Source organism: Salmo salar, chromosome ssa12, assembly GCF_905237065.1.
Source record: "Salmo salar chromosome ssa12, Ssal_v3.1, whole genome shotgun sequence".
Classification (NCBI taxonomy): domain Eukaryota; kingdom Metazoa; phylum Chordata; class Actinopteri; order Salmoniformes; family Salmonidae; genus Salmo; species Salmo salar.
The window spans coordinates 58,149,490-58,176,480 of NC_059453.1; the positions used below are offsets into that span (position 1 = coordinate 58,149,490).

A 26,991-nucleotide genomic window follows, 5' to 3' on the forward strand; every position below is an offset into this window, starting at 1 on the left:
TGGAAATCTTGAATTGAGTTATAGCTAAATGTTTTTTGTACGGACAGTTTTCATTTAACCTAATCAGTTTTCTCGCTTTCTACAATCTTCCTGGAATTCTGAACTATATTGTATAGGTTTGATGATCTTCTGTATTTTTTCCCGTCGTTGCTCGAAAGGGGGACGGCTCTGTGGACATCAAGTGGATGATCCTATTAGGGACCGCGGCACATGCTCAGTTATGTCTACAGAGAAAGGAACTTTGAAGGCTGCGTGTGGGGGCTGAGGTCATTGCACAGCTTAGTGGTAGGAAAAAAATCGACTCCTCGTAGCCTCCATTTTGAGTAGTAGCTATGAAATAGAGGAATTGCATAGTTTGTATCGACCACTACGCTGGCAGTGTCAACATAAAAACGACACAAGCCTCCGACATGGACGACTTGTTCAGTCCGAGAAGGTATTCGAGTTGCCTCGTTAAATGTATATGTTTTTGGACGTGAACATCTTGTATTGTAATGTTTACATTGCCATTTTTATGACATCCTTGGGAATTGCAATTGTCGCGATGGTGTTGTTAGCCTAATCTATGTAACGCTAACAAGCTAGCTACCGCACGGAGAAAATATCATTACATTAGCTAACGTTAGTGAATTTTGGACTTTAGTGTCATACCGGTATGTGCCAAATCAACTGCGACAGAGTTGCTGTGGTTTCTGTCGATTTTCTGCTCCCTGTAAAGATGGCTAGCTAGCTACACATTGGAAAAGAGTATGTAGCTAGGTTATATCAATACTCCATTTTGCGAGACTTGTCGTGCCACGTAAATAGACGCGTTGACGACATGAGGTTGATTATTTTAAATCAGAAATATGCGTTATACGCTCGAGAGCAATAAATGCTTGTTGACAATTTGTAAAAAGATGTCAATGTGTGATTGATATGTTTGCAAGGGCCTCGAGACGAGTCTCGTTTATGTAATGCTTGGAGGCGGGAACGTAATGGCCGCACTCAGATTGGCTCTTACTGATGGATGGGCGGGATTAAAGGAAAGCACTGCCCAATTGAAATGCAATTTTAAAACAGTAATATTCTGATATTTAGATTAGGGATTAAAATATTGCCACTACTCATATAGCCTGTTTGCCTTGTGATTTGTGTTAAATATGCATAATCACTGTTGCATATAAACAACACATGCATTAGTATGTCATAAAAAGGGAGGCATCTAGCAGTAGACCTAGTTCTCTTTCTGTTTTAGAACAGAACATGAATTGTATAGCAATAAACATTTAAAATCCAATACAACTTTATTATCCATATGTTACAGCAGACAACAGAAATTTGATTGCACACAGTTGAGAAGAGCACGGGGTCAAGCTGCAGTGTAGCACCCCTGGATGAAGAGCATGTTGTGGGGTTAAGGGCCCAACCATAGGGGATTGTTGTTAAACTGTGAACCCAGCAGCTCTCCAGTTGCCAGATCAAATCCGCCCTTTATTTCCAGTGCCCTCCCGGGATTCAAACCAGCAACCAGCTAATGCGCCAACTCCTTAGCCGCTGGGCTACCTATCGGCCTTACACTGTTTACTTGATTAGTAATACAGTTGATGAAATTGTGTCAAGTTGACTTGATGCAACAACAAAAAAAAGACTTGTTTCTTGCATTGCATTGTCCAAAAAATATTTATCTTGGTTCCTTTCTGTTCATATTGTCAGTTGCAAATATTATACAATAAAGGCTAGTTAATGTAATGAAATCTATAATAACGTAATAATATAACAATGTAATACTATATGTAACTTATGTTATAACTGAATTATCCCTATTTCCAGGAGCCTGAACAGCACGCAGGGGGAGATCAGAGTGGGATCAAGTCATCAGGTAATAGTCCAACAACCCCCTGTAGGCAGGATGTCACTCTGTCTAGTCTGTATTGCCCATACGAGACCTTAGCAGTACCACTATGTCTTTGACAATCTCTGTTGCAAAATCTGTGAGCTACTTGATTCATACAGTGTGTCATCATCTCACGGTCATAACCTGTCATAGATTTGCCCGTATTTGTGAATTACATGGTGCAAAAGTCATATCATTGTAATAAACTGTCTGTGATGGTGAGACTAACATGGTACCTGTCTGTATTATTTGTGTGTATGCAGGCCAAGCTCCCTGAGCTGCAACCACGCCCTGTGTTTGGTGTGCAGACCCAGACAGAGAATGAAGAGTTGGTGTGGATGCCAGGGGTCAATGATTGTGACCTCCTCATGTACCTCAGAGCTGCCAGGTTAGTGTCAACTCAGCAGCACTCAATTTAGCCTGGTCCCAGATCTGTTTGTGCTGTATATCCAACTCTTGTTGTTTTTGGCTATACAGCACAAATGGGTCTGGGACCAGGCTACACTCATACTGTATCTCTTGTGTGATGAATGGTGCATACGATTCCTGGCAGATTTAAAGACTGATGGGATGCATTGAAAACCTTGGTGTCTGTCAGCATTGCATAACACTGGTGGTGAGAGGGATGTGCATTACTATGGTCATTAAGTTGTGTGCAGAAAGAACATAATTGTTTCAGATTGGTGAGCATATCAAGCAAGTGTGACTGCTGCTGGTTTTTAGTTGTCATTTAGTCTAAAGACTTGTCCTATCAGAGTTCTTCGAGCTAGCCTGTCAGGTCATTATTGTTAAAGATAATGTCATTTAAAAACACTTCTATAGGGGTCTGTAGTGTACAATGCTTTTATGCTTGTCATCCTGACTGACTGCACAGCCCTCCTAATTTATTTATATTCCCTGCCTCTTCCTGACTGAAGGAGCATGGCAGCATTTGCAGGGATGTGTGATGGAGGATCCACAGAGGATGGTTGTTTGGCGGCCTCTCGTGACGATACCACACTCAACGCTTTAAACATGGTCAGCAGGATAACTTTGCTGCATCTAAATGGGAATATGAAATGGAACAATAACATAATTTAATTTTCACCTGTTTTAATTCATTTTTTCTCCTTTTCCTTTTTAAATGTAATTTGTTTTTTTTTCTGAAAAAAATGGTAGAGAACATTTTTATAGAAAAAATGTCCAGTGTACAATTGTGTGAACAATATATTGTTACGAATAAGATCTGTAACCCTTCTCAGAAGCTCTGTGTTCCTTTGTCTCCCTCTACAGTTACACGCCAGCCGCTACGACGCGGCTAAAGCTCTGCAGCGCCTAGTGAAGAAACCTGTGCCCAAACTTATTGAGAAATGTTGGTCAGAAGATGATGTGGTAAGGCAGCGTGCACCATGCTTACTTCGGGTGCAAAGACAATGTTTAACTTTAGACACTATGGACTCGATTTAGAGTTAAGATGAGCGTTGCAACTCAGGCTTTTGCATAAATCATTCCTTGATGTCAGCGCAGATATTTGAGTTAAGCGCTCAAATTTCAAGACAGAATATGGCCCTATGTGCTGTTAGGGCTGCTCTGTGGTTGCATCGGGTTACTCCAAGCAACATTGCTATGCATGTTCAATATGAATTATGGCCATTGTGTAACATAGACAACAGTGCAACATTACGAAACACGTTTACACTGCATGGTATATTGCACAAGACAAATGATATCATAAGGTGAATGCACCAATTTGTAAGTCGCTCTGGATAAGAGCGTCTGCTAAATGACGTAAATGTTTTGGAACTATGTTGACTTTGTTTTGCTTCCACATCAATCTTTTTACAATCAACAGAAGCGGTTTATCAAAGGTTTGAGACAGTACGGTAAACATTTCTTCAGGATTCGCAAAGAGCTGCTGCCCAACAAGAAAACGGTAAATGAAAACACCTGGTGTAGTATATTTTACTATCATACTGTCTCTCATGTCTGTCTGGACATAACGGACAGATATAACTGGACATAACTATACACACAATCAACAGACCTAACTGCAATCTGTGCCCCTCCTCAAAATCATGCGTGTTGTGTTGTTGGCAGGGTGAGTTGATCACATTCTACTACCACTGGAAAAAGACACCCGAGGCTGCAGGCACCCGGCCCTACCGTCAGCACCGTAGACAGCCATCCTCACGCAAGGCCAAGACTCGCGCCGCCCTTGCCACTGTGAATACCCCCTCCCGGGCCCAATCATGTGAGTGCCGGGGATGATCAATTCCCCTAAGATTTAGACTAACGGCCTGCCATAAAATCAGCTATCTTCTAGTTCAGTAACTTTAATCTGATATAGTCTTTAATCTGATCTCTTCTCTCTCCTGCAGTGGACGTGAGTTCGGCCAGTGAGGACGATCTGGACAGTGAAGACAGCGAGCAGGGCACCTGTGGACACTGTGCTACTACCAGTGAGTACAGCTGAACTCTCTCCATTTCTCTCCAGAGAACACAACAATGTTATTCCCCCATTGATTCTATTAGCTTGCATTGATGTCATGTATCGTACTTACTCCACCAGCGCTCAGGTCAATGGGTTCTGATGCATTGTGTGTCTGTGTACTATGTAGCTGCCAAATCCAATTTCTCCTTTCGGGATCAATACCGTTGATTAAATTAAACTCCATCCCACAAAAACAGGCAAAAATGTATACTAAAAGGGCATTATCATAATTTCCACAATTTCACAGTATTATTCCAACCTCATAGTGTGGAAATGTATGTATACACACACACACATACATACATACATACATACATACACACACACAGGAAATTCCCTTTTTTGACTACACTGGGCCTTAATTTCAGCCTCTAAGGACTGGCAGCACGGCGGCAGAGATAACATCCTCTTGTGTACCACCTGTCGGACCTTCTACAACAAACATGGCCGCCTGCCGCCCGGCCCCAAGCCTGCTGACCCTCCCTTCATGTTCAAACCTGTCAAAGAGGAAGAGGAGGGCAACGGGAAGCACGGCATGAGGACGCGACGCAGCAGAGCACCGGTAAGGCTGAGAACCTCCCATCTTAGCCCCATCTAGTGGATACCTCCCCTGCCACCCTCACTCATTTGTCTCAGTCAGTACCGTCCAGATCTTTGTCTATTGTTGTTATAATCATTCTCTCTTTCAATACTTACTCCAAGTTGTATCTCTCTCCAGTTGTCTTCACTAAGAAGTGGCCACAAGAGGCGGACCGGCTCTCCTACCAGTGAAGACCAGCAGTCCAGTAGCCATCCGTCTCCTGCACCCAGTGGAGCTAGCTCCACCTCCAACACATCCAGAAGCTCCTGCTCAGACAAGACTGACTCCACAAAGAAGCCTGGCAAGGTACATGTTCTTTTGTTTTAAGTCAGGGATATAGATTTGTATTCACTGTAATGGCGCATTTGTGAATTGAAAGTACACTTCATATCTTAACAAATGTCTACTTGTATATCTGCTATTCAGACCAGAGCTTCCTCTTCGTCCGAAGACTTTTGACTGTGTTGTACGTACATTGTAGAACTGAATTGAATAACCGAATTCTATTCCTTCCATCCAACAGAAGATCAAGGAAGAGGTGCCTCTACCAAAGAGTACTAAACGTTCTAGGGAGAGTGCAGCCCAGGACCCAGAGGAGCCTGAGAGAACAGCAACTAAAAGGACGAAAACACAGCAGGTGAGACAGAGACTAAAACGGTAGCGAGGCGATGACAGCGAACAGGATCAAGATCAGTGAGAAGCAAAATGTACAAAACCAGTTCTCAGAAACGCTTTTGTTTCCTCATTATTCTTCAGTTAATGTCTTATCTTCCTTATCTTCCTGAGCTACATTGTTGGGTGTGCCTGGAACTATCCAGTGCCTCTTTTCGTGTAACATTAACATGATGAGAACTCCCCTCATCGACAATTCTAACCGTGTGTCATTCCTCTCAGGGTGAACAGGTGGAGTGCCGGTCAGAGGGCGATGGAGAGGCTGAGGCAGAGGGGGGGGAGGTGGAGGAGGAATGCTGCTCAGACAGCCGCAGTGCCCAGGACGACGGCAGCAGCGACACCAAAGACATCGACCAGGACAACCGCTCCTCCTCCCCCAGCATCCCCAGCCCTCACCAGGGCAACGAAGGCAATGAGAGCGACTCCGACTCCTCTGCCCAGCAGCCCCAGGGTGCCCACCAGGCGGCAGCAGAGACCATCAGTGCCCCTGCTGCTGTAACACAGACCGCACCGACGGTTCCTCCATCGCAGGCTGCAGTCTCGACCACATTCCTGCCCCCCCAGGGCACCTCTCCCTCTGCAGAGCTTGGCCAGGTACAGGCCCAGGCACCCCCCTCCCCAGAGCCCCCCCAGGCTGGTCAGTCAGCTGGCTATGAGTCAGGCCCACCACACAGCCAACCCCCACCCCACTCCTCTCACCCCATCTCTGGCCCATCGCCCCTCCCTCCACCACTGGGACAGGCCCTTCATCCTCCATCTCCTGTGTTCCAGGGTCCTCTTCCTCCACCTGGATCTCTTCCTCCCACCCTGCCCCTGCATGGTGCTCCCACCCAGGGCCCCCGCCCCCAGCGACCCCCTCCTCACATACCCAGGGAACCTCCTTTATCCCAGGCGATCCCCCTTACATCTGGGCCACAAATCAAACCACCCCCAACCACACCCATCCCACCATCGCACAAGCAGCAGCCACCGCACCTCTCCTCTGCTCCCCCTTTCCCCCAGATGCCGTCCAACCTGCCCCCACCACCAGCACTGAAGCCCCTCAACTCCCTGCCCAACCAGCACCCTCCCGGTGCCCCTCCACCCCCCCTCCAGCTCATGCCCCAGTCCCTGCCCATGCAGCAGGGACTCCCACCCCAGCCTCCTGTGCTCACTCAGCTGCAGAACCTCTCTGGCAGAGGCAGTCACTCCCACTCCACCCTGCCCTCCTCTGGCCCCTCGGCCTTGCACCCTGTCCCGTCTGCCTCTGCTCCCTCTAACATGGGTCCAGTCCCTGGTCTCCAGCCCTCCTTCTCCTCCATGCCCCTGCGCCCCTCGCCCGGAAACCCCATTGGCATGGGAGGGTCACATGTCCAGATTAAAGAAGAGCCATTGGATGAGTGTGAGCCTGAGAGCCCGCCCCCTCCACCCAGAAGTCCCTCGCCAGAACCTTCGGTTGTCGACATCGCCAGCCACGCCAGCCAATCAGCACGGTACTTACTGCATGACAACACTCATGACGGTCCTATAGAATAGGTTTCCTTTACAGATTTAATTGTGGCCATATTGTTGCCATATTAATTGTGGCCAGATGTTGTTCATCTGAGTTTGCTACATTCTCAAACATAATGTTGTGTGATTTCAAAATATGCTGTTTTGATACACGTCCATTGTTTTTCTTTTCAGGTTTATCAAACACCTGGACCGTGGCTACAACTCGTGTTCCAGAACAGACCTGTTCTTCACCCCTCTGGCCTCATCCAAGCTGGCCAAGAAGAGAGAGGAGGCTGTGGAGAGATCCAAGAGAGAGGCTGAACACAACGCCCGAGAGAGGGAGAGGGAGAAGGACAGGGAGAGAGAGCGGGAGAGGGAACGAGAGAGGCAGGAAGAGAAAAATGCTGTGAGTAATATGCTGTGGTCTTCCCTCTTTTCCTTGTTCGTTTTCTTTGACATAAATAAATCGTGGCCCATTCAGAAGGGAAACCCGAGTGTGGTGGCATCAGCGGATATTGCACAAGTTGGATTCGCACTCTTATTTACTTGCGGTCTATTTAAGTCGACCAGTTCTACGCATGCTTCCTTGATGTCAGGCGCACGCATGCGCTGGTGTCTCTTGCTGCCGTGCTGCTATTACTCGCTATGCTTGCTGTTTTCTGATCCTCCCCCAAGCCTCCGCCTGTCTGATTTCTGTGTTTCTTCTTCCAAGGGATTTGATAGAGCATATTGTGCTCACTGCTCTGGCACTGAGCTACATGAAGGAGCAGAGCCTATCGTTTCCTTTCTGAAACTGACATGTCTTACTATCTCCTATCTCAGCAATGATATTATTACATAGTACAACAACGTAATCAGTTAATGATGCCTGTAGGGCTCTATACATTGTTTTCTCGAAAATTTTAACCACCTAAATGTTCCCTCTTCCAGAGAGCGTCCAGCTCGTCCCACGACAGCCGTATGAGTGATGTCCAGATGATCGGCCAGGTCCACATGCGTTCCTCCTTCGAGCAGCCCCCCACCAGCGTGGCGGCCGTCCCCCCTTACATCGGCCCCGACACCCCGGCCCTGCGCACCCTTAGTGAGTACGCCCGACCCCACGTCATGTCCCCCACCAACCGCAACCACCCCTTCTTCGTGTCCCTGTCCCCCGGGGACCCCCTGCTGGCCTACCACATGCCCGGCCTGTACGCCGCCGACCCCAGCATGCGAGAGAGGGAGCTCCGCAACCTCCGGGAGAGGGAGCTCCGCGAGAGGATGAAGCCCGGCTTTGAGGTCAAACCCCCGGAGATGGAGACCATGCATCCATCAGCCAACCCCATGGAGCACTTTGCCCGACATGGAGCCCTGGCCCTGCCTCACATCGCTGGGCCGCCCCACCACCCCTTTGGCCACTTCCATCCGGCCATGCAGAACCACCTGGAGAGGGAGAGACAGGCGCTGGCCCTGGCCGGGCCCCAGATGCGTCCGGAGCTGAGCTACGCTGAGCGGCTGACTGCCGAGAGGCTCCACGCAGAGAGGATGGCGTCTGTGGCGAACGACCCGGCCGCCAGGCTGCAGATGCTGAATGTGACGCCGCATCACCACCAGCACTCCCACATCCACTCACACCTGCACCTGCACCAGCAGGACCCACTCAACCAAGGTGAGGGTAAGGACACGTGTATGTTTTTGTTTCATCTTCAGGATATGTGTGTACATATGTGTGCTGCATATTCACAAATCGATTATTGTTTTAGTTTTGTCTTCTAAAACAATAAAATCCAATAAAGTTTTTAAAAAGCACAGAATTAAGTGGTAATAATCTATGGGGAGTGAAGCTTAACCACCACGCTCTGCTACAAGGTAGCCATCTTCATTTAAAAAAAATATTCATTGTTATTTAGTGTTGTTTGGTAGTCTTATTTATTGTTGAGAGAGGATGCTTCTCAATATTACTGTGTCTGCCTACCAGTGTAGTTGTCAGTTGGTATGCGTGTATTGCTCACCCCGACCTATGTTAACTGATGTGTGTGACATGTGTTAATTGATATACTGTTTGTTCTCCTGCTTCATTAGATGATGTGTGTTACTGTCACCCAGGTAATGGCCCCCACCCTCTGGATCCCCTGGCTCCAGGGCCCCGCCTGGCCCGCTTCCCCTTCCCCGGAGGCCCCATCCCCAACCCTCTGCTCAACGACCTGCCCCACGACCATGACATGCTGCGACACCCACTGTTTGGTGAGAAACCTCAACCTTCACTGTTTTATATGTGAACGCACACATTCAGTTCACTGTATTTAGTCTATATTTCTGTGTTATTGTGAGTTGACTGAGACTCACTCTGAGGTTTTGTGTCCCTTGATCAACAGCCTATGCCGCTGTTGCAGGAGCAGGGTACCCCCGTGAGCTTCAGGGCCCCATCCCACAGATGTCTGCAGCCCACCAGCTCCAGGCCATGCACGCCCAGTCGGCAGAGCTGCAGAGGCTGGCCATGGAGCAGCAGTGGCTGCATGGACACCATCACCTACAACATGGGGGGCCTCTGCCTGGGCAGGAGGATTACTACAGGTGAGGTGATTACCACCTCAAAAAACAACCAACAACAATAGTTTACCTGAACCACAGCGCTTTCATTTATGCATTTATTGAGAAGTCTTAAATCACTAGACCAAAGTAGGATCTTGGTTTATTGATGAGCTATTGCACTGACATTTAATATTGTATTGTTGTTGTTTTCCTCCGCAGCCGCCTGAAGAAAGAAGGTGACAAGCCATCGTGAGACACCTGGCGGTGTGAGTCACCATGAAAATACATAGAGATAGCAATGCTGTGTACTTTTGACATACATTATGCGACAACTAATCTTAGTGTATCCTTTTCTATAAGTCTAAATGTAATTGAGAATTAACAATCTTTGGATCTGTATGCTTGTTTCTTGCTCAGCACTTAAAGGGATAGTTTACCCCCAAATCATCCAAGTTTGTGAGACTTTTTCATATTTCAATAATGGTCTGGTTATAAAAGTAGAAGATTAGCGTAGTCTCTATTCCATGCCATTTGTTGTCTACCACTTAATATGGATTTTGTCGATTCTAGAGTTCTAATGCAATATATAGCGAGTGCGGAATATGGCTCACCTTTTTTGGAGTTATGAAAACATCTGACAAACTTTGATTTGGGGGGGTGAACTATCATTTTAATTTCTAAACAATCTGAATGATCTCCTTGTACAGAATGACATTTAATATTAGATGTTTGGATGATTGACTGTAATAACCTTGCATGACTGTTTCCCTTTCGATTTTCATCAGAACTTAGAGTAGCGTTGTTCATTTGTGTTTAGACAACTAAAAAGCATAGTAGATTAATTTTATTCTATATCTGCTAAATATTTGTCTAAACCCTAAAGTTTTATATATTTCAAGATAAGTTTTCACAATTTAACCTAAGCTCTGACACACACAGTACATTTTTGAGATTGTAAATAATATATGTTCAATATTCTATATTAATAACTATGATTATTATTAATATGAGGTGTGAATTCTTGACTTGCAAGCTGGCACAATAAAGTTAAATTATTTAGAAATACACACAGTATATATAGCGTTATAAAGTAAAGTGGGTTAGCACAGGAAATTATAAATTGGAGTATCACTATTGTCACCCCTGACAGAAAACGGTGTTTAGAACAGTGGATCCGGATAGTAATATTGTGTTGGTTAGACGAAACAGAAAAAGCATTATAACCTTGGCATCCCTACCATGGACAAATCCTGTTTTAATATTTATGTGAAATAATAATAATATGGAAAAACAAAATGTATGCATTGCATATTTATTTGAATAAATAATTCTGCAATAACATGATAACATTTGTTCAATGTATGTCTTCTGTATGTATGGTTGCTTAGGATAGAACTTTTGGGGAAATTGTTCTGGTAACAGCATTTGGCCAATAGGGGGCAATCCTCACCCTTCCTCGTTGAAGCTGTGCTGTTTCAGTAGGATCACTGTACACTCTGTGGCCATTTCAAATCCCAACACACTGAGTGTATGGTAATGTAGACCCTACATCCAGACTTGTGCAATTATATGTAAATGAAGTGGAGACTGAGAGGAAGAGATGCACAGTGGTACATTTAATTGCTAAACAATGACAAATAGCTTCTTGAAGTTATTCCATCAACTTACACACACAGCACCATATTATTATAGAGGTTCATGAAACTTTTCTAAGGTGAAAAGTGCTAGTGTTTTGATATTCATTTCAAATTTCTCAAATATTGCAGATACCATTTGGCCTTTCTTTCCAGTGCCGAGAAAACAAATCGGAGCCTTGCATAGACCGTGTTAATATTGGCATTTTATAATCATGCAGAATCATGCTGAAGTACATTCAGTTACTTTAATAGGTGCACAATGTGATATAATATGTTGTGTACACAACAGAGCCCTTGGTGGAAATGTAATTGATATCTGAGATGGTAATTTGCAACAGCTGAATGATTTGCTTGGACTGACAATCATTTAGATCATTTATTACACAGCAACCAACCACGCGTTATGAAATTGTATCAATTCTTTCATTTAGACATACTTAAAACTCTTCCTCCAATTCTTTTTCTTCCCTCAACGTAACGCTTTGGAAGGACATTCTGTCATGACATGTATAATACACTATACGTACGCTGACCATGTACAATGTACTATACTATACGTACGCTGGCCATGTACAATGTACTATACTATACGTACGCTGACCATGTACAATACACTATACGTACGTTGACCATGTACATTCACATGAAATGTTGCACATCTCCCTTTTTGCAGGCACAGAATATTTAGCACGTTTCTCCCGTTTGCATGCATGACAAAGCAAAGACATATACTGTAGGCTGTAGCCTCTCTCCGAAACATTAACACAAACCTGCCAGGCTGACTGACATCTTTGATTTACACGTAACTCTGACAAATCCATTTTCTCCACATAGACTTTCTACATACAAATTGCGTTAATTTTGCTTTGCACATTTGTCAAAAATAGGCACTATGGTTAGCTTTAAAATTCTCTTGATAAAATGTAGGAACTGACAATACTGACTGACTTAATCACAACAAATGCTTTTTACAAGACCCAAATACTCTGCTTTATTACATGAAGGCACCACAAAGTCATGCTTACCATGTTACTGTAAAGTTACATTGACATACTGCACAGTCTCTATTAGTCTCTATGGTCCACATCAACCTCCGTTCACCCAGAACATTTTTATCACTGCTATTTAGGTGTGTTTAATACTGTCTGAGAAATATTTGCATACTGAACATCGTAATTTAGGTAATGTCTCACTGTCAAAATCTAATATAATTTACCAGCTCAAGCTTCCTGTTGAGTAAAACATTAGTGGCCAGTGTCCCAGACACAGATTAAGCCCAGTACCAGACTAAAAAAACACTTTCGATGGAGATTCTCCATTGAGCTTGCTTTTTTTTTGTCCCGGACTAGATTTAGTCTGTATCTGGAAAACTGCCCCTATGTGGATTAGAATGCTTATTAACTTTACTTCTACTGTCCTGCCAGTAAAAACGATGTAATACTATTGCAATTACTACTGTGATTGAGATATACAGTTGAAATCGGAAGTTAACATACACTTGGGTTGGAGTCATTAAAACTCGTTTTTCAACCACTCTACAAATTTCTTGTTAACAAACTATAGTTTTGGCAAGTCGGTTAGGACATCTACTTTGTGCATGACACAAGTTATTTTTCCAACAATTGTTTACACACAGATTATTTCACTTATAATTCACGGTATCACAATTCCAGTGGGTCAGAAGTTTACATACACTAAATTGACTGTGCCTTTAAACAGCTTGGAAAATTCCAGAAAATGATGTCATAGCTTTAGAAGCTTCTGATAGGCTAATTGACATAATTTGAGTCAATTGGAGGTGTACCTGTGGATGTATTTCAAGGCCTACCTTCAAACTCAGTGCCTCTTTGCTTGACATCACAGGAAAATCTAAAGAATTCAGCCAAGACCTAAGAAAACAAATTGTTGACCTCCACAAGTCTGGTTCATCCTTGGGAGCAATTTCCAAACGCCTAAAGGTACCACGTTCATCTGTACAATAGTACACAAGTATAAACTCCATGGGACCACGCAGCTGTCATAAGGCTCAGGAAGGAGATGTGTTCTGTCTCTTAGAGATGAACGTACTTTGGTGCGAAAAGTGCAAATCAATCCCAGAACAACAGCAAAGGACCTTGTGAAGATGCTGGAGGAAACAGGACAACGTATCTATATCCACAGTAAAACTAGTCGTATATCGAAAGGCCGCTCAGCAAGGAAGATGCCACTGCTCCAAACCGCCATAAAAAATCCAGACTACGGTTTGCAATTGCACATGGGGACAAAGATTGTACTTTTTGGAGAAATGTCCTCTGGTCTGATGAAACAAAAATAGAACTGTTTGGTCACAATGACCATCGTTATGTTTGGAGGAAAAAGGGGGAGGCTTGCAAGCCGAAGAATACCATCCCAACCGTGAAGCACGGGGGTGGCAGCATCATGTTGTGGTGTGCTTTGCTGCAGGAGGGACTGGTGCACTTCACCAAATAGATGGCATCATGAGGAAGGAATATTATGTGGATATATTGAAGCAACATCTCAAGACATCAGTCAGGAAGTTAATAAAGCTTGGTCGCAAATGGTTCTTTCAAATGGACAATGACCCCAAGCATACTTCCAAAGTTGTGGCAAAATGGCTTACGGACAACAAAGTCAAGATATTGGAGTGGCCATCACAAAGCCCTGACCTCAAACCTATAGAAAATGTGTTGGCAAGGAGGCCTACAAACCTGACTCAGTTACACCAGCTCTGTAAGGAGGAATGGGCCAAAATTCACCCAACTTATTGTGGGGAAACTTGTGAAAGGCTACCTGAAAGGTTTGACCCAAGTTAAGCAATTTAAAGGCAATGCTACCAAATACTAATAGATTGTATGTAAACTTCTGACCCACTGGGAATGTGATGAAAGAAATAAAAGCTGAATTAAATAATTCTCAACTATTATTCTGACATTTCACATTCTTAAAATAAAGTGGTGATCCTAACTGACCTAAGACAGGGAATTTTTACAAGGATTAAATGTCAGAAATTGTGAAAAACTGAGTTTAACTGTATTTGGCTAAGGTGTATGTAAACTTCCGACTTCAACGGTAAATGGTTGTTCGTGTTTCTACGTTGTATGAAACTCTTATGACACTCCTATGGACCCAAGTTAAAATGTCTGGAAAGGGTTCTCTAGAAGCAATAGCTATATATCATGCCTTATCTTCAGTTGAATCATTCAGATCTCCAGCTTCCCTTCTCTTCACCACGTAGCGCCGAAGGTACTGGATGGCAGATATGGCACTCACATTTGCCAGCAGAGCTGAACAATTGTTCAGAGAGAGTTGTTTACATAATTTGAAACATGTCTCGCAATTATACCAGTCTGGTCCAAGCTCTGTTTGTGCTACCTTGGTAACTCATTGTCCGGCCAATGTTTGGCATGGCAATTCCACAAGGAGTTGGCAAGTGCAGAAACAGACTATCATCCTGGCTACAATTAGACATGAGTAATTGACTTATTAATATTCTGTTTTAATACCTAAGAAATTTATAGAATAAATACAATAAAACATTGATATAAAAACCAATGATAGTTGATGACAGTGCTTTTTGGCAATAGTACGCAGTTCTATGGATTTACCTGCTTTCCATGTATCGGCAGCCATTGGATCTGCTGATCTCAGTACCCAGGAGGCAAAGGCAATACAGACCAGACACATGTCAGACTGCTTCAGTGAGAAGAGGATGCCATCTTTCTCTACAGGAGGGAAAACACATGTAACTGGGATGGGTCAATGAAAATACATTACCTTAATACATAAAATGTATTAAGTATTATGTATAATGTACATGTAACTGCCAAAATAAAAGAAACACCAACATAGTGTCTTAATAGGACGTTGGGCCACCATGAATCAGAACAGCATAGATGGCATAGATCCTACAAGTGTCTGGGACTCTATTGGAGGTATGTGACACCATTTTTCCACGGGAAATGTGTTGTTTGGTTGATGGTGGTAGAAAACGAGCTCTCGGGCACCGCTCCAGAATCTCCCATAAGTGTTCAATTTGGTTGAAATCTGGTGACTGAGAAGGCCATGGGATGTGGTTTACATCATTTTCATGCTCATCAAACCATTCAGTGACCACTCGTGCCTAATAAATGGGGGCATTGTTATCCTATGGGGGCATAGCCATGGTAGGCAAAATAATGGCCTGTCCAGGATTTTTATACATGACCCTAAGCATGATGGGATGTTAATTGCTTAATTAACTCATAACTGCACCTGTGTGGAAGCCCCTGCTTTCAATATATTTTGAATCCCTCAATTACTCAAGTGTTTCCATTATTTTGGCAGTTACCTGTATGTGTATAAGTATACGAGTATGTATGTACACAATGTGTGATTGTATAGGTAAAGGATCAACCATCTCACATCACTGGATAATACTTACTTGACACTGAGACGGTTGTCTGTAAGCTTTTGAATCGTCTCTGCTTCTCTGAAAGCTGTCTGAAGATCTCGTGTCCGAGTTGAATGACCTCAGGTGGAGGAGGGGAGACCCTGGTTGCCTCATTGACAATTGTATCAGCTTGGCTGCTCGGTGTAATGGGAGGGGGCAGAGCCCTCTGAGCCTGACCCACAGCTGGAGACATCCAGGCACCAGACCTCCAGCACCAGCTACTGCTAGTGCTGCCCATTCCTGGGAAGCGGATCCTCCTCAGGGAGAGCAGGCTCTTCCAGTTCCCTGTCCAGCCTCTCTGGCTGTAGAAGTGGGTGTTTGGTGGGTAACCATCTGGGGCTGCAGAAGAGGACGAGGAGAAGGACACAGCCTCTTTGGCCTGGATGTCGGAGCGAGTCACCACTCGGATAGGAGAGCAGTCATCCTCCTCGGATTCGAGATATGTGTCTTGTTGTGGGAAGAGAAAATCTTCCAGTTTGGGGGACCTGAGGTCTTGTGCAGCCAAGCGGGAGCAGGAGAAGATGGGGACTGGTTCTCCTTCAGCATGCAGAGACTGCTGGACCAGGGGAGGGAATAACACTCCAGCTCCGTACTTAGAGAGAGAGTAGTCATAACAGCTCTCAGCCACTGACGTAGACATAAGGGACTCGTAGACAGAGAGGACATCCTCTGTGAACAGGTACTCATATAGTTCTGGAAAGGTGATTCTGTAGCGCTCGTCCAGTATGTCTGTACTGGGTAGAATTGGGGAGGGTGTTCGGCTGATTCTATCAATCACTGCAAAAACAGGATTCTCCGCAAAGTCTAAGTCCTCACAGCTGTTGGGAAATAAGCTATTTTCGGCTTCCTCGAGCAAGTCCTTTAGCTCCATCTCGACCTCCAGAGCTTGGACATTGCGCATGTCTTTTGGCCTCATCTCTATATCCAGACCTTGTACAATGGGCACGTCCTTTAGCTGCATCTCTGCCTCCAGAGCTTGTGCATTGTGCACGTCTTTCAGCTGCATGTGGACCTCCAGAGCTGCTTGTACATTGCACATGTCTTTCAGTTGCTTCTCGACATCCAGAGCTTGGGCATTGTGCATGTCTTTCAGCTGCATCTCTACTTGAGCTACCTCCAGAGCTTGCACAATGTTGAGCATGCTTCTGCTCTTCCTGATCCTTTTCAGGCATGTAGCTTCTGGGAGGAGGCTGGTGTTGGAGATGCTGTCTTCGTTGGGGATGCTGTCTTCAGAGGAAGAGGATAGTGCTGCAAGCTCTTCACAGTCAACAGGAGTGGCCAGGCCAGTACTGGAGTCTGTTTCTTCCTCCTGTGAGATGGCCCCTGAGCAGGGAGACTCTGATTTTCTCCGTTCGAAGTTCCCAAGCTCAGGGCTGGGGATTGAGCTAGTGCCGAAAAATGGCATGTAGTCTTCGTCAAAATCGGAGAAGGTAGAGAACTCGCAACTCGAGCAGTCTGGCTTGGGGGAGTCATCGTTGTGTGTGAAATAGTCAGAGTCTGCAGTATCGGAAGTGTCCATTAGAGAGCTGTCTTGTGAATAGTATTCCGCAATATCAGTCAGGGAACTGTTCAGCATGTCTACGTCTGTGACAGCAACATGTGCAATGTCAGATTCCTGAGGATGGAGGGTCTCCTTCGGGGGAGATGGGCTTCTGCATACCCTGAGGTGCAAGATGTCTTTAATCGTCAATTTTTCCATTTCATCCCAAAAAGCAGAGATGGCATACACTGGGCGAGTGGGGTCTGATGCATTATATGATGTTTCAGGGTTTTCTGTTGGTGTCACTGTTACTTCGGGAAGAGGAAGAGAAGGTTGATCTTCTGAAGTGTTCGTCTGTGGTAAATGTTCCCAGACTGTAAGTTGCTCACCAACTCTGTGTGCTGGTGTCTCATTAGTCATGTGGAAGTCAAGGCTGTGGTTTGAATCAGCTGGCACTGAGCTTTTCTCTGACATTATAGGGTTACTGTTACTGTGACCAGTGGAGGGACATGTTCTGACAGACTCGATGTAAGCCTGGTCAGCTGTGCTTTCATAACCTTCACGTTGTGACTGCAAGGGGCAATTTAGACAGTCTTCCTGAATTAGTGGCTGTGAATTAGTAGTATCGATTTGTAGGGGAAGAGAGATTCCACTCTCTCCACCTATCTCACTGGAAGGTGTGTTAGTATCCTCCATTTCTGTGGCTGAGACATACTCCTCTTCAGAATTATAGCTGGTGCTGGTGGTGTAAAATAATTCCCCTTCCTCATTCGAGTACACAGACTCAGAGCGGTGAAGTGCAAATAATAGGTGTTGTAGTTTGGATAATGGATGGTCTACTGACCTTTTTAAGCCAACGGCTGAGCTGTAATTTTCCTGTTTGTTTTCTTCTGTAGATGACTCTGTGTCGAGCGCCTCGGTAGAGTCCTCCCTCTGAAGGGGCGACTCTGTAGAAACATTCACTTCTTCACTGAATGATGATGAAGAGCTTAACTCTGAAAATAGAGGGGGTAACTCTGAATAGCTTACATTTATTTTGGGAAACTCTATATAGACTTCTCGATGAAAATGATTTAGCAACGTGTGTGTGTCTGGCAGTGGTTTTGACTTATTGCATGACTGGGTACTAAACTCATTCATGGTCTCCTGTTTGTTAGATTCCTCCATTCCGTCTATATCTATCTCTGACTCACTCTCAGGGGGAGGGTCTGGCCCCTCTGAGGTGTGGTGGCCCCGTGGGACTGAATTCCTACAAGTTTTTTTTTTTCTTCTTCTTTTTTTCACCGCGGTGGCAGCATGCACTCTGTGAGGCGCTGGACTTTCGTTCACGGTCACAAACCAGCGCTCTTTTTCTTCCCTTGGTGCCACTCTGGCGTGTCTCTCGCATAATATAGCTGTTTCTGTGTGGCAGAACAGCTGCTCCTGGCTGATATTTTGGCCTGGATACACGTCTTGGGGTGGTAGTGGAACAGGCTGTAGGGAGAGGGGTGTTAAGATGCCACGGAATGTACCAGTGCCACCTTCGCTTGGTAGCTCTCCGTCAAATCCTTTGATATCTGAGACATCACAGGCTCCAGAGGGGTCACTGTTAGTTATGCACGTGTTGCTAGAAGATTCTGGAACTGAACCCAGATTTTTAGTTACGTCCTGGTTCCTAGAGGTCTCTTCTGTGTTCTGCTCAGCAGTCTCTCCTGGGGTTTCTTTTACCAACTCTGTGGTGAGGCAGTTTTCTTCAAAGTAGCCAGATTCTCTGTTTTCTCTATAGTAGCCAGAATCTGATTCTTTCTGTGCATGGGGGGAGTTGTCAAAGACCCTGTCCAAGAGACCACCACCCTCTTCCTCAGTTAAGCTCAATGGATCATTTAGTTGTGTTTCTTCAGAGCCACTCTCACAAATCTTTACAGCCAGGTCTGTACAGATGAAAACCTCTCTGAGGGTAGCCTCTTCCTTAACACTGGGCTCAGATGGGATGGCAGTGTTTTGAGCTGCATTCTGCTGCCGGGGGTCATCTTGGACATTGCCTAAGGCCGGAAACACTGGACACACAGAATCCTCTGGTTCCTCATCACTGAGGCCCAAGTCGTCTGAGCCTGCGAGCTCGGGCTGTGGCAGGGAGCATTCCTCACTGTCCTTATAGAAGCTGTCCCAGTCATGCTCCGCTATGTGCACACTGTGGTCTAAGTCATCCATGGCAACCTTCACAGGCTCCTGCATCTGTAAACAACACAACATTTAAGGACGTCAGTGTTAAAATGTCAAAGTTGAAAGGTTATAGAATCCTTTACATACAGTTCATTCAGACCCTTTGACCTTTTCCACATTTTGTTACGTTACAGTCTACACACAATACCCCATAATGGCAAAGTGGAAACAGGTTTTTAGAAATGTTTGCAAACTTATAAAAAACAAATACCTTATTTACATAAGTATTCAGACCCTTTGCTATGAGACTTGAAATTGAGCTCATGTGTATCCTGTTTCCATTGATCATCCTTGAGATGTTTCTACAACTTGATTGGAGTCCAACTGTGGTAAATTTAATTGATTGGACATGATTTGGAAAGGCACACACCTGTCTATATAAGGTCCCACAGTTGACAGTGCATGTGATGTCAGAGCAAAAACCAAGCCATGAAATTGTCCGTAGAGCTCCAAGACAGCATTGTGTCGAGGCACAGATCTAGGGAAGTGTACCAAAAAATGTCTGCAGCATTGAAGGTCCCAAAGAACACAGTGGCCTCCATTATTATTAAATGTAAGAAGTTTGGAACCACCAAGACTCTTCCTAGAGCTGGCTGCCTGGCCAATTGATAAATTGGGAGAGAAGGGCCTTGGTCAGGGAGGTGACCAAGAACCCGATAGTCGCTCTTGCAGAGCTCCAGTTCCTCTGTGGAGATAGGAGAACCTTCCAGAAGCATAACCATCTCTGCAGCACTCCACTAATCAGACGGAAGCTACTCCTCAGTAAAAGGCACATGACAGCCTGCTTGGAATTTGACAAAAGGCACCTAAAGGAAACTCAGACCATGAGAAACAAGATTCTCTGGTCTGATGAAACCAATATTGAACTCTTTGGCCTGAATGCCAAGCGTCTCGTCTGGAGGAAACCTGGCACCATCCCTACAGTGAAGCATGGTGGTGGCAGCATCATGCTGTGGGGATGTTTTTCAGCGGCAGGGACTGGGAGACTAGTCAAGATCGAGGGAAAGATGAACGGAGCAAAGTACATTGAGATCCTTGATGAAAACCTGCTCCAGAGCGCTCAGGACCTCAGACTGGGGCGAAGGTTCAACTTCCAACAGGACAACAACCCTAAGCACACAGCCAAGACAACGCAGGAGTGGCTTCGGGACAAGTCTCTGAATGTTTTTGAGTGGCCCAGACAGAACCCGATCGAACATCTCTGGAGAGACCTGAAAATGTCTGCAGCGACGCTCCCCAACTTGACAGAGCTTGAGTAGATCTGCTGAGAAGAATGGGAGAAACTCCCCAAATACAGGTGTGCCAAGCTTGTAGTGTCATACCCAAGAAGACTCAAGGCTGTAATTGCTGCCAAATGTGCTTCAACAAAGTACTGAGTAAAGGATCTGAATACGTATGTAACCTGTTTTTGCTTTGTGATTATGGGGTATTGTATGTAGATTGATAAGTGGAAAAAAACTATTTAATAAATTTTTGAATAATGCTGTAACGTAACAAAATGTGGAAAAAGTGAAGGTGTCTGAATACTTCCCGAATGCAGTGTATTCTTACTTGGGGGGAGAAGTGTGCAAACAAATTGCAAGTAAGGCACATGTTGTTACAGTATGACACATTGTTTATGCATCTTTTGCTAATTATAATTAATAAACGATAGATAAAATATTACTTTTTTAATAGTTTTTTTCTGCAGTATCTGCAAAAAGTGTTATTGTTTTATGTTGTTCCGTAAATCAAGCACAATGCCGTACAGAATATATTTGAAAATGATGATTGTAAACGGTGCCCTCATGCCATTTCAGACTTAGAACTAATGTTTGATTTGTCTTGGGGTGTTGTTGTGATGACCTCACTGCCCTCCTCTCTTGCTATTTGAAAGCTGACTCTAGTTCAAGCAGTACCTTGTCAAAATCTACACACTGTAGATCAGTTAATGTAAAAATGTTATGGGCTATATGCGTCACAGAAACATGGCAGTTGCAGTTCTATAACAGACCCCCAAAAATACTTCATGGCCCTACTCCTGGAAAAAATGGTCATGTGATCAGAGTTGGGCAACCACACTACTGTAACCTTCCACCTACAATATCACAACATACTATGCATACTGGAAACATCTCAAGGTTAAAATTCTATTAGCGTGTACAATCTATGTTAGACGTACTGTAACTCACCTCTTCACTCTGCATAAACTTTGACATACAGTCCATACCCATATAAATCCTAATGTGGTCCAAAATAAATACATTCAAGTTAGCGTATCTTTTGTTTTCACATACATAAAGATATAAGATTCATGTGCATTAAAATCCACTTCATGGAAAGAGCTTTAACCCGTCCAACTCTTCAAAGTAAACAAGTTCAGATACCATTCAACGTATGCTGTTGAGGCTTTGTTCTGGTTTGACAGACAGCTTTTTATAATGAAATTAAGTCAGAAATGTGCAAAAAATTTGCAAAGTGCACTGTGAGGCCTTGTAGGCTAGTGGTAACTTTTGTCATAAGCAAAACACGGGTCCATAAGTAGCATTCTAGCATTCAGTAAGAAGGATGGGAACTGTATTGTAGGCTACAGTATGTGTGGTGTAGGTATTCCATGCTGATATTTTTAGTGTCTGTTCAGCAAGAATGGCCTCCTACCTGTGGGATGAGTATAAAGTCTCCAGGTTCAGCTTGTCCTGCAGCAGTGACATGCTGTGTGTTTGTCCTCCTGCGTCCCCCTGTCCTTGCCTGTGGTGTAGCAGAGTCAGAGTGGGGCCTAGCCATTCACCACATTATAAATAGACCTGTAGCGGTGTGTCTGTCTCCTGGTCACATGTAGGGCTCTGCTCGGGTCCGGACCCCCCCCCATTCTTTATCTCCCTCCCAGAGGTGTAACATTTCAGTGCCTTAAATAGAAGCCCTCTGAAGTGGAAGAGGTAGGATAGGATCAATTGTATAATTACCTATTACCTTACACAATAACAACGGTGAGCATATTATATCTAAACAGAGGCAGTGATAAAGAGAGTATTAGTGTGTGTGTAGACAAGTGGATATGGTACATCTGTATTGAGAGTTTTGTCTTCATGAACGTACCATTATTACATAAGTATCTGGTAGCATGAGGTGATACACTGACCAAACAGACCATTTGATAACATAGCGCTCTTAAGAAAGTTGCTTAAATAGATGAACGTGTGTACAGACAGACACAACAAGCTGATTGCACAGACAAGAGAGCAGAAATAGAGGTGTACTGGTCTTTATATAAGGAGGTACAGTACAATAAAATAGCTGTGTGTCAGCAGATTGAAAGTAATAAAATGTGTAAGTGTGAATGTGAGACAAGAGTAACACGTGCATGCGGATTAGGTGTGCTCATGTGATGATCACCACTCAAGGCCATGAAAATGCCAAGATGCCACTGTCTTTTCCAAAGAACCCACAAACCAAACACTAGGGGCTCTGTTCAAAAGGCATCACGGAAGTTCAGCGTTACAGCGTGATTGAAATTTAAAGGCAATGTTCTCGCTTTAGCAGAGACTGCATTCATGAAAAACACTGCATATGTCGGATCAATTGGAAATTACCTTTACGTTTATATTGCGGAATCTGTAGCATTTTAATTTTTTTAGATAACAATTTATTTAGCGTTACAGATTTAATAGAGCCCTAGGTATCCTAAAAAAGACAGTATGATTTGCTAAAAACAAAATTGTTAAATTTAGTACATGATTTAATCAAAAAATATCTCACATATAAAACAAACTATCATATAAAACAATGTACCCTCAAAGAACCTATGAATTTGAAAAATGTATCTGCACAGTATATTTGTTAGCTAGCTAGCCAGACAGTTTTAGAATAATGATTCCATAAATGTTTTAAATTAAATGACAATGTGCCAACATTTTTTTCAGAAAATCTGTATAAAAACCATATAAACTGTATTTATAATTATATGACAATATCTTAGGTTGACAAAAATTATATGACACAATTTCTGATATATCACATGCCTTACTTTTAATATCCTGGATAAGTAAAATCAGGATTATGCCTCTACTGGCATTCATTCCAATTGGACTTGTTTGGATTTCTCCCTGACCAATACGGCTGCCATTTTCATCCCATTCTGGGACTTTCAGGGTTGATGACATACAGTGAGCTCCAAAAGTAATGGGACAGTGACTCCTTTTTTGTTGTTGATGAAAACCTGCTCCAGAGCGCTCAGGACCTCAGACTGGGGCAAAGTTTCACCTTCCAAAAGGACAACGACCCAAAGCACACAGCCAAGACAACGCAGGAGTGGCTTCGGGACAAGTCTCTGAATGTCCTTAAGTGGCCCAGCCAGAGCCTGGACTTGAACCCGATCGAACATCTCTGGAGAGACCTAAAAATAACTGTGCAGCAACGCTTCCCATCCCACCTGACAGAGCTTGAGAGCATCTTCAGAGAAGAATGAGAGAAACTCCCCAAATACAGGTGTGCCAATCTTGTAGCGTCATACCCAAGAAGACTCGATGCTGTAATCACTGCCAAAGGTGCTTCAACAAGGTACTGATTAAAGGGTCGGAATACTTATGTAAATGTTATATTTCAGTTTTAAAAGGTTTATAAATAAAAAACGTTTTTTGCTTTGTCATTTGTTTTTATTTAATTGAACCTTTATTTAACTAGGCAAGTCAGATAAGAGCAAATTCTTATTTACAATGACGGCCTACACGGCCAAACCCGGACGCCGCTGGGTCAATTGTGCTACCCTATGGGACTCCCGATCACGGCCGGTTGTGATACAGCCTGGATGTCATTACGGGGTATTGTTTGTAGATTGATGAGCAAAAAAAACATTTAATACATTTTTAGAATATAGCTGTAACGTAACAAAATGTCAAGAGGTCTGAATACTTTCCGAAGGCACTGTATGTACAAAAAGTGCTGTGATTTCTAAACGGTTCACCCGATATGAATGAAAATACGCTCAAATTAAAGCTGACAGACTGACTGTACTTTAACCTCAGTCATTGTTGTCATTTCAAATCCAAAGTGCTGGAGTACAGAGCCAAAACAACAAAAAATGTGTCACTGTCCCAATACTTTTGGAGCTCAATGTAGCCCATTTAGTAATTGAACAGGATCTCTATGGCTCATTTGAAGTCCTTTCACCAGAAGAGCTAGCTTGTCTTTCAGTCTCATCCTTCACAGTCCTGCTGTGCCAGTCAGAATCACCTGCGATAATAAGGTGCCCCCAGGCCCTTTGCTGCACATTGGGTCTCCCCTCGTTATCTCACCCTAGCAGCTGAGTGATGGTGGAAGCTGTAGAGGGAGTAGGGGTCTGCCCCACAGTGGCTGGAGCCTTGCTTTTCAAACAACGAACCGATCCAGTACTAAAGACACACTGCAGCGGCCACATGATGACACACACCAGCATGACCAGCAGCACCACGAACAACACCAGCCGCTTCCAGTCTGAGAAGGACCTACAGAGGCATCGTCTGGCCCAGACGCGTCTCCCTTGTTCAGCCTCAGTCTGTCTGGACACAGCATCCTCCTGGATCCTCCCAATGTCGATACAGATACAGGTGGAGGAGCCGACAGGGTGGAGGGGGTCAGGGCTGCTGAGGCTGGAGTAACACAGCTTCTTCCCCTCCATCCACACCCTCTCTTCCTGCTGCAGGTGGGTGGGGAGCCTGCCCAGAACCTCCAGGCTTGTGAGGAGGGCAGGGGGACCGCTGGCGGGGATGGAGGTGGGGTGCCTGCAGAGGGGGCAGGGGATCTGGCCCCCGTCCTGTTCCACAGACACGGCCATGACCCGGGTGACACACTCCAGACAGAAGGTGTGGGTGCAGTCCAGCAGCTTGGGCGTCTTGAAGACATTGTCATAGGTGTTGAAACAGATGGAGCACTCTGGCTTGTCCCCGCCGGAGGAAGGGTCCGACTCTTGCTCATCCTCCTCGGGCACTGGGTCCAGGACCTGGGTGTGCCAGACCTTGGTGACCTCCATGGTTTACTCTCCCTCTGGTTTTCTGATACGCACCTAAAGAAATAGATGCCCACGATGACAGTGACTGTTTGAAAACGTTTAAGTTGGTGTCATGTTTTGTTTGCACACCATGAAGATTAAGAAGGGATAGTCTTAGGTCTGATTAGCCTGTGTCAATTTGACTAAAGGTTTTGGCACAATGATTCCTTGAGGGCAGTACAATACCAAAGAAAACGTCTCTCTTCAAATATTAGACAGTGCATTGAAGTACACATTATAGATTAGACTGTTCACTTTCTTCATGTCTTGCTTCTCTTATCTTTTACTGAACATGTTTTCAATGGAGGCTTTTCATTGATGCAACTATGCCAACCAACCCTTAAACATTACTGTCTGTTTGGGTATATTTTAAACATTTACGTTATACTACATTACACATTTACATTGTCTTGTGTATTCTGTCTGTCCTTGCTATAGTCTGTCATAACCTTTTTGGGTAGACATTATGTGTTACATTGACAATGTAAAGGAAACATCAGGGGAAATGGAAACAAAGGAAACTGTTACAGAAATCCCAAATCCCCATTTCCTTATTGATCTGGCTAGGTCCGTGAGTGTAGCCAACAGGTGAGTGTGGTCTTTGTTAACGGCCCAGAGGGAAGGTGACAGGCGTCATTTTATGTCCAGCAGATTAATCATTAACTTTACATTCTACTTCCTGACTCTCCCTTCCTTCTATACATGGAGCAGCATAGGAAGCTCGAACATCCTTATAACATTTTTAAGATTATTTCCATCAGTTTTACCAGTGACTGTCAGGTATCAATTTACAGTATAGAAATGTTTTAGCTTGGTAGCAGCTTTAGTTTAAAATGTTAACATGCATTAAAATATCCTATTAGGAGAATGCTTCCTTTATGACTTGCTGCCAATGACATCTCACAACAACAAACAGAGAGATAAGGAGGACCAAAATGTGTTATCATTACCATTCATTTCAAAACAGTAGTATAGTCCTTACCTGCAGGGAGTGGTATTAGGGGGCAGTATTTGGCCAACTGATGGAGCATCAACAGCTATGACCTTTCTCTTGTCTTTGTGATCCTTCAGGTAATAACTCAGTCACTCCCTCTCTCTGCTTTCCTTGCTCTGCTGTCTACGAACTAACAGTGGAGTCTCACCTACACCTGCAGTGCTCACAGGCTTGTCTGGAGAACAGGAAGGAGGTGGGAGGGAATGGAAAACACTTACTCACTCCTCACACACACAAACACACACACACAAACATCTTGCCATATAACAGTGACAAAAGATTTGATAAAGTTTGTTTGATAAACCTTTAGTAGGGAGTGAGTCTTACTGTAAAAATAAAGAGCTCTTCCTGGTATGACATACTGTAGTATGGGTGTGAATGGAAACATAGGGCCTAATGGAGCTCATATAGTATTACCCATTCATGATAAAAACACATAAATCGGCTTGAATTTGACCACTGGGCTGTATGTTTGAGGGACATACAGTACCAGTCAAAAGTTTGGACACACCTACTCATTGCAGGGTTTTTATCTTTATTATTTTCTACATTGTACGAACTACAAAAATCTCTGAAACTGGAAACACTTATCTCCCTCACTAGCTTTAAGCACCAGCAGCTCCCAGATCACTGCACCTGTACATAGCCCATCTATAATTTAGCCCAAAC

The 26,991-nt window shown here is 44.2% G+C and overlaps 3 protein-coding genes across 8 annotated transcripts; 1 reads left to right on the top strand and 2 right to left on the bottom strand.

Moving 5' to 3' along the window:
• Nucleotides 1-204: 204 nt before the first annotated feature.
• rereb (arginine-glutamic acid dipeptide (RE) repeats b) lies at nt 205-10,926 on the top strand. 6 transcript variants are annotated; one of them, XM_014132377.2, is made up of 17 exons: nt 205-436; nt 1,813-1,861; nt 2,140-2,264; nt 2,794-2,893; nt 3,149-3,247; nt 3,708-3,788; nt 3,953-4,106; nt 4,234-4,314; nt 4,715-4,908; nt 5,065-5,232; nt 5,450-5,563; nt 5,821-7,070; nt 7,264-7,477; nt 8,002-8,722; nt 9,130-9,291; nt 9,423-9,626; nt 9,799-10,926. In XM_014132377.2, exons 1-16 carry the CDS (start codon nt 411-413, stop codon nt 9,623-9,625), a joined length of 3,741 nt encoding a protein of 1,246 aa, XP_013987852.1. In that variant the 5' UTR covers nt 205-410; the 3' UTR covers nt 9,626; nt 9,799-10,926. The 6 variants fall into 6 exon arrangements, with proteins under 6 accessions (XP_013987852.1, XP_013987848.1, XP_013987850.1 ...); XM_014132373.2 differs by having other exon boundaries at nt 9,423-9,621; XM_014132375.2 differs by having other exon boundaries at nt 9,154-9,291; nt 9,423-9,621.
• A 3,209-nt stretch (nt 10,927-14,135) lies between these two features.
• On the bottom strand, nt 14,136-22,108 carry perm1b (PPARGC1 and ESRR induced regulator, muscle 1b). The gene is made up of 4 exons (XM_014132381.2): nt 21,965-22,108; nt 15,637-19,339; nt 14,822-14,938; nt 14,136-14,500 (listed from the first exon to the last, which is right to left on the bottom strand). The coding sequence occupies exons 1-4, from the start codon at nt 22,088-22,090 to the stop codon at nt 14,391-14,393; spliced, it is 4,056 nt and encodes a 1,351-aa protein (XP_013987856.2). The 5' UTR covers nt 22,091-22,108; the 3' UTR covers nt 14,136-14,390.
• A 2,072-nt stretch (nt 22,109-24,180) lies between these two features.
• Nucleotides 24,181-26,490, bottom strand: LOC106565502 (RING finger protein 223). Its single transcript, XM_014132720.2, has 2 exons — nt 26,311-26,490; nt 24,181-25,343 (listed from the first exon to the last, which is right to left on the bottom strand). Exon 2 carries the CDS (start codon nt 25,308-25,310, stop codon nt 24,594-24,596), a length of 717 nt encoding a protein of 238 aa, XP_013988195.2. The 5' UTR covers nt 25,311-25,343; nt 26,311-26,490; the 3' UTR covers nt 24,181-24,593.
• Between the last annotated feature and the right edge of the window lie 501 nt (nt 26,491-26,991).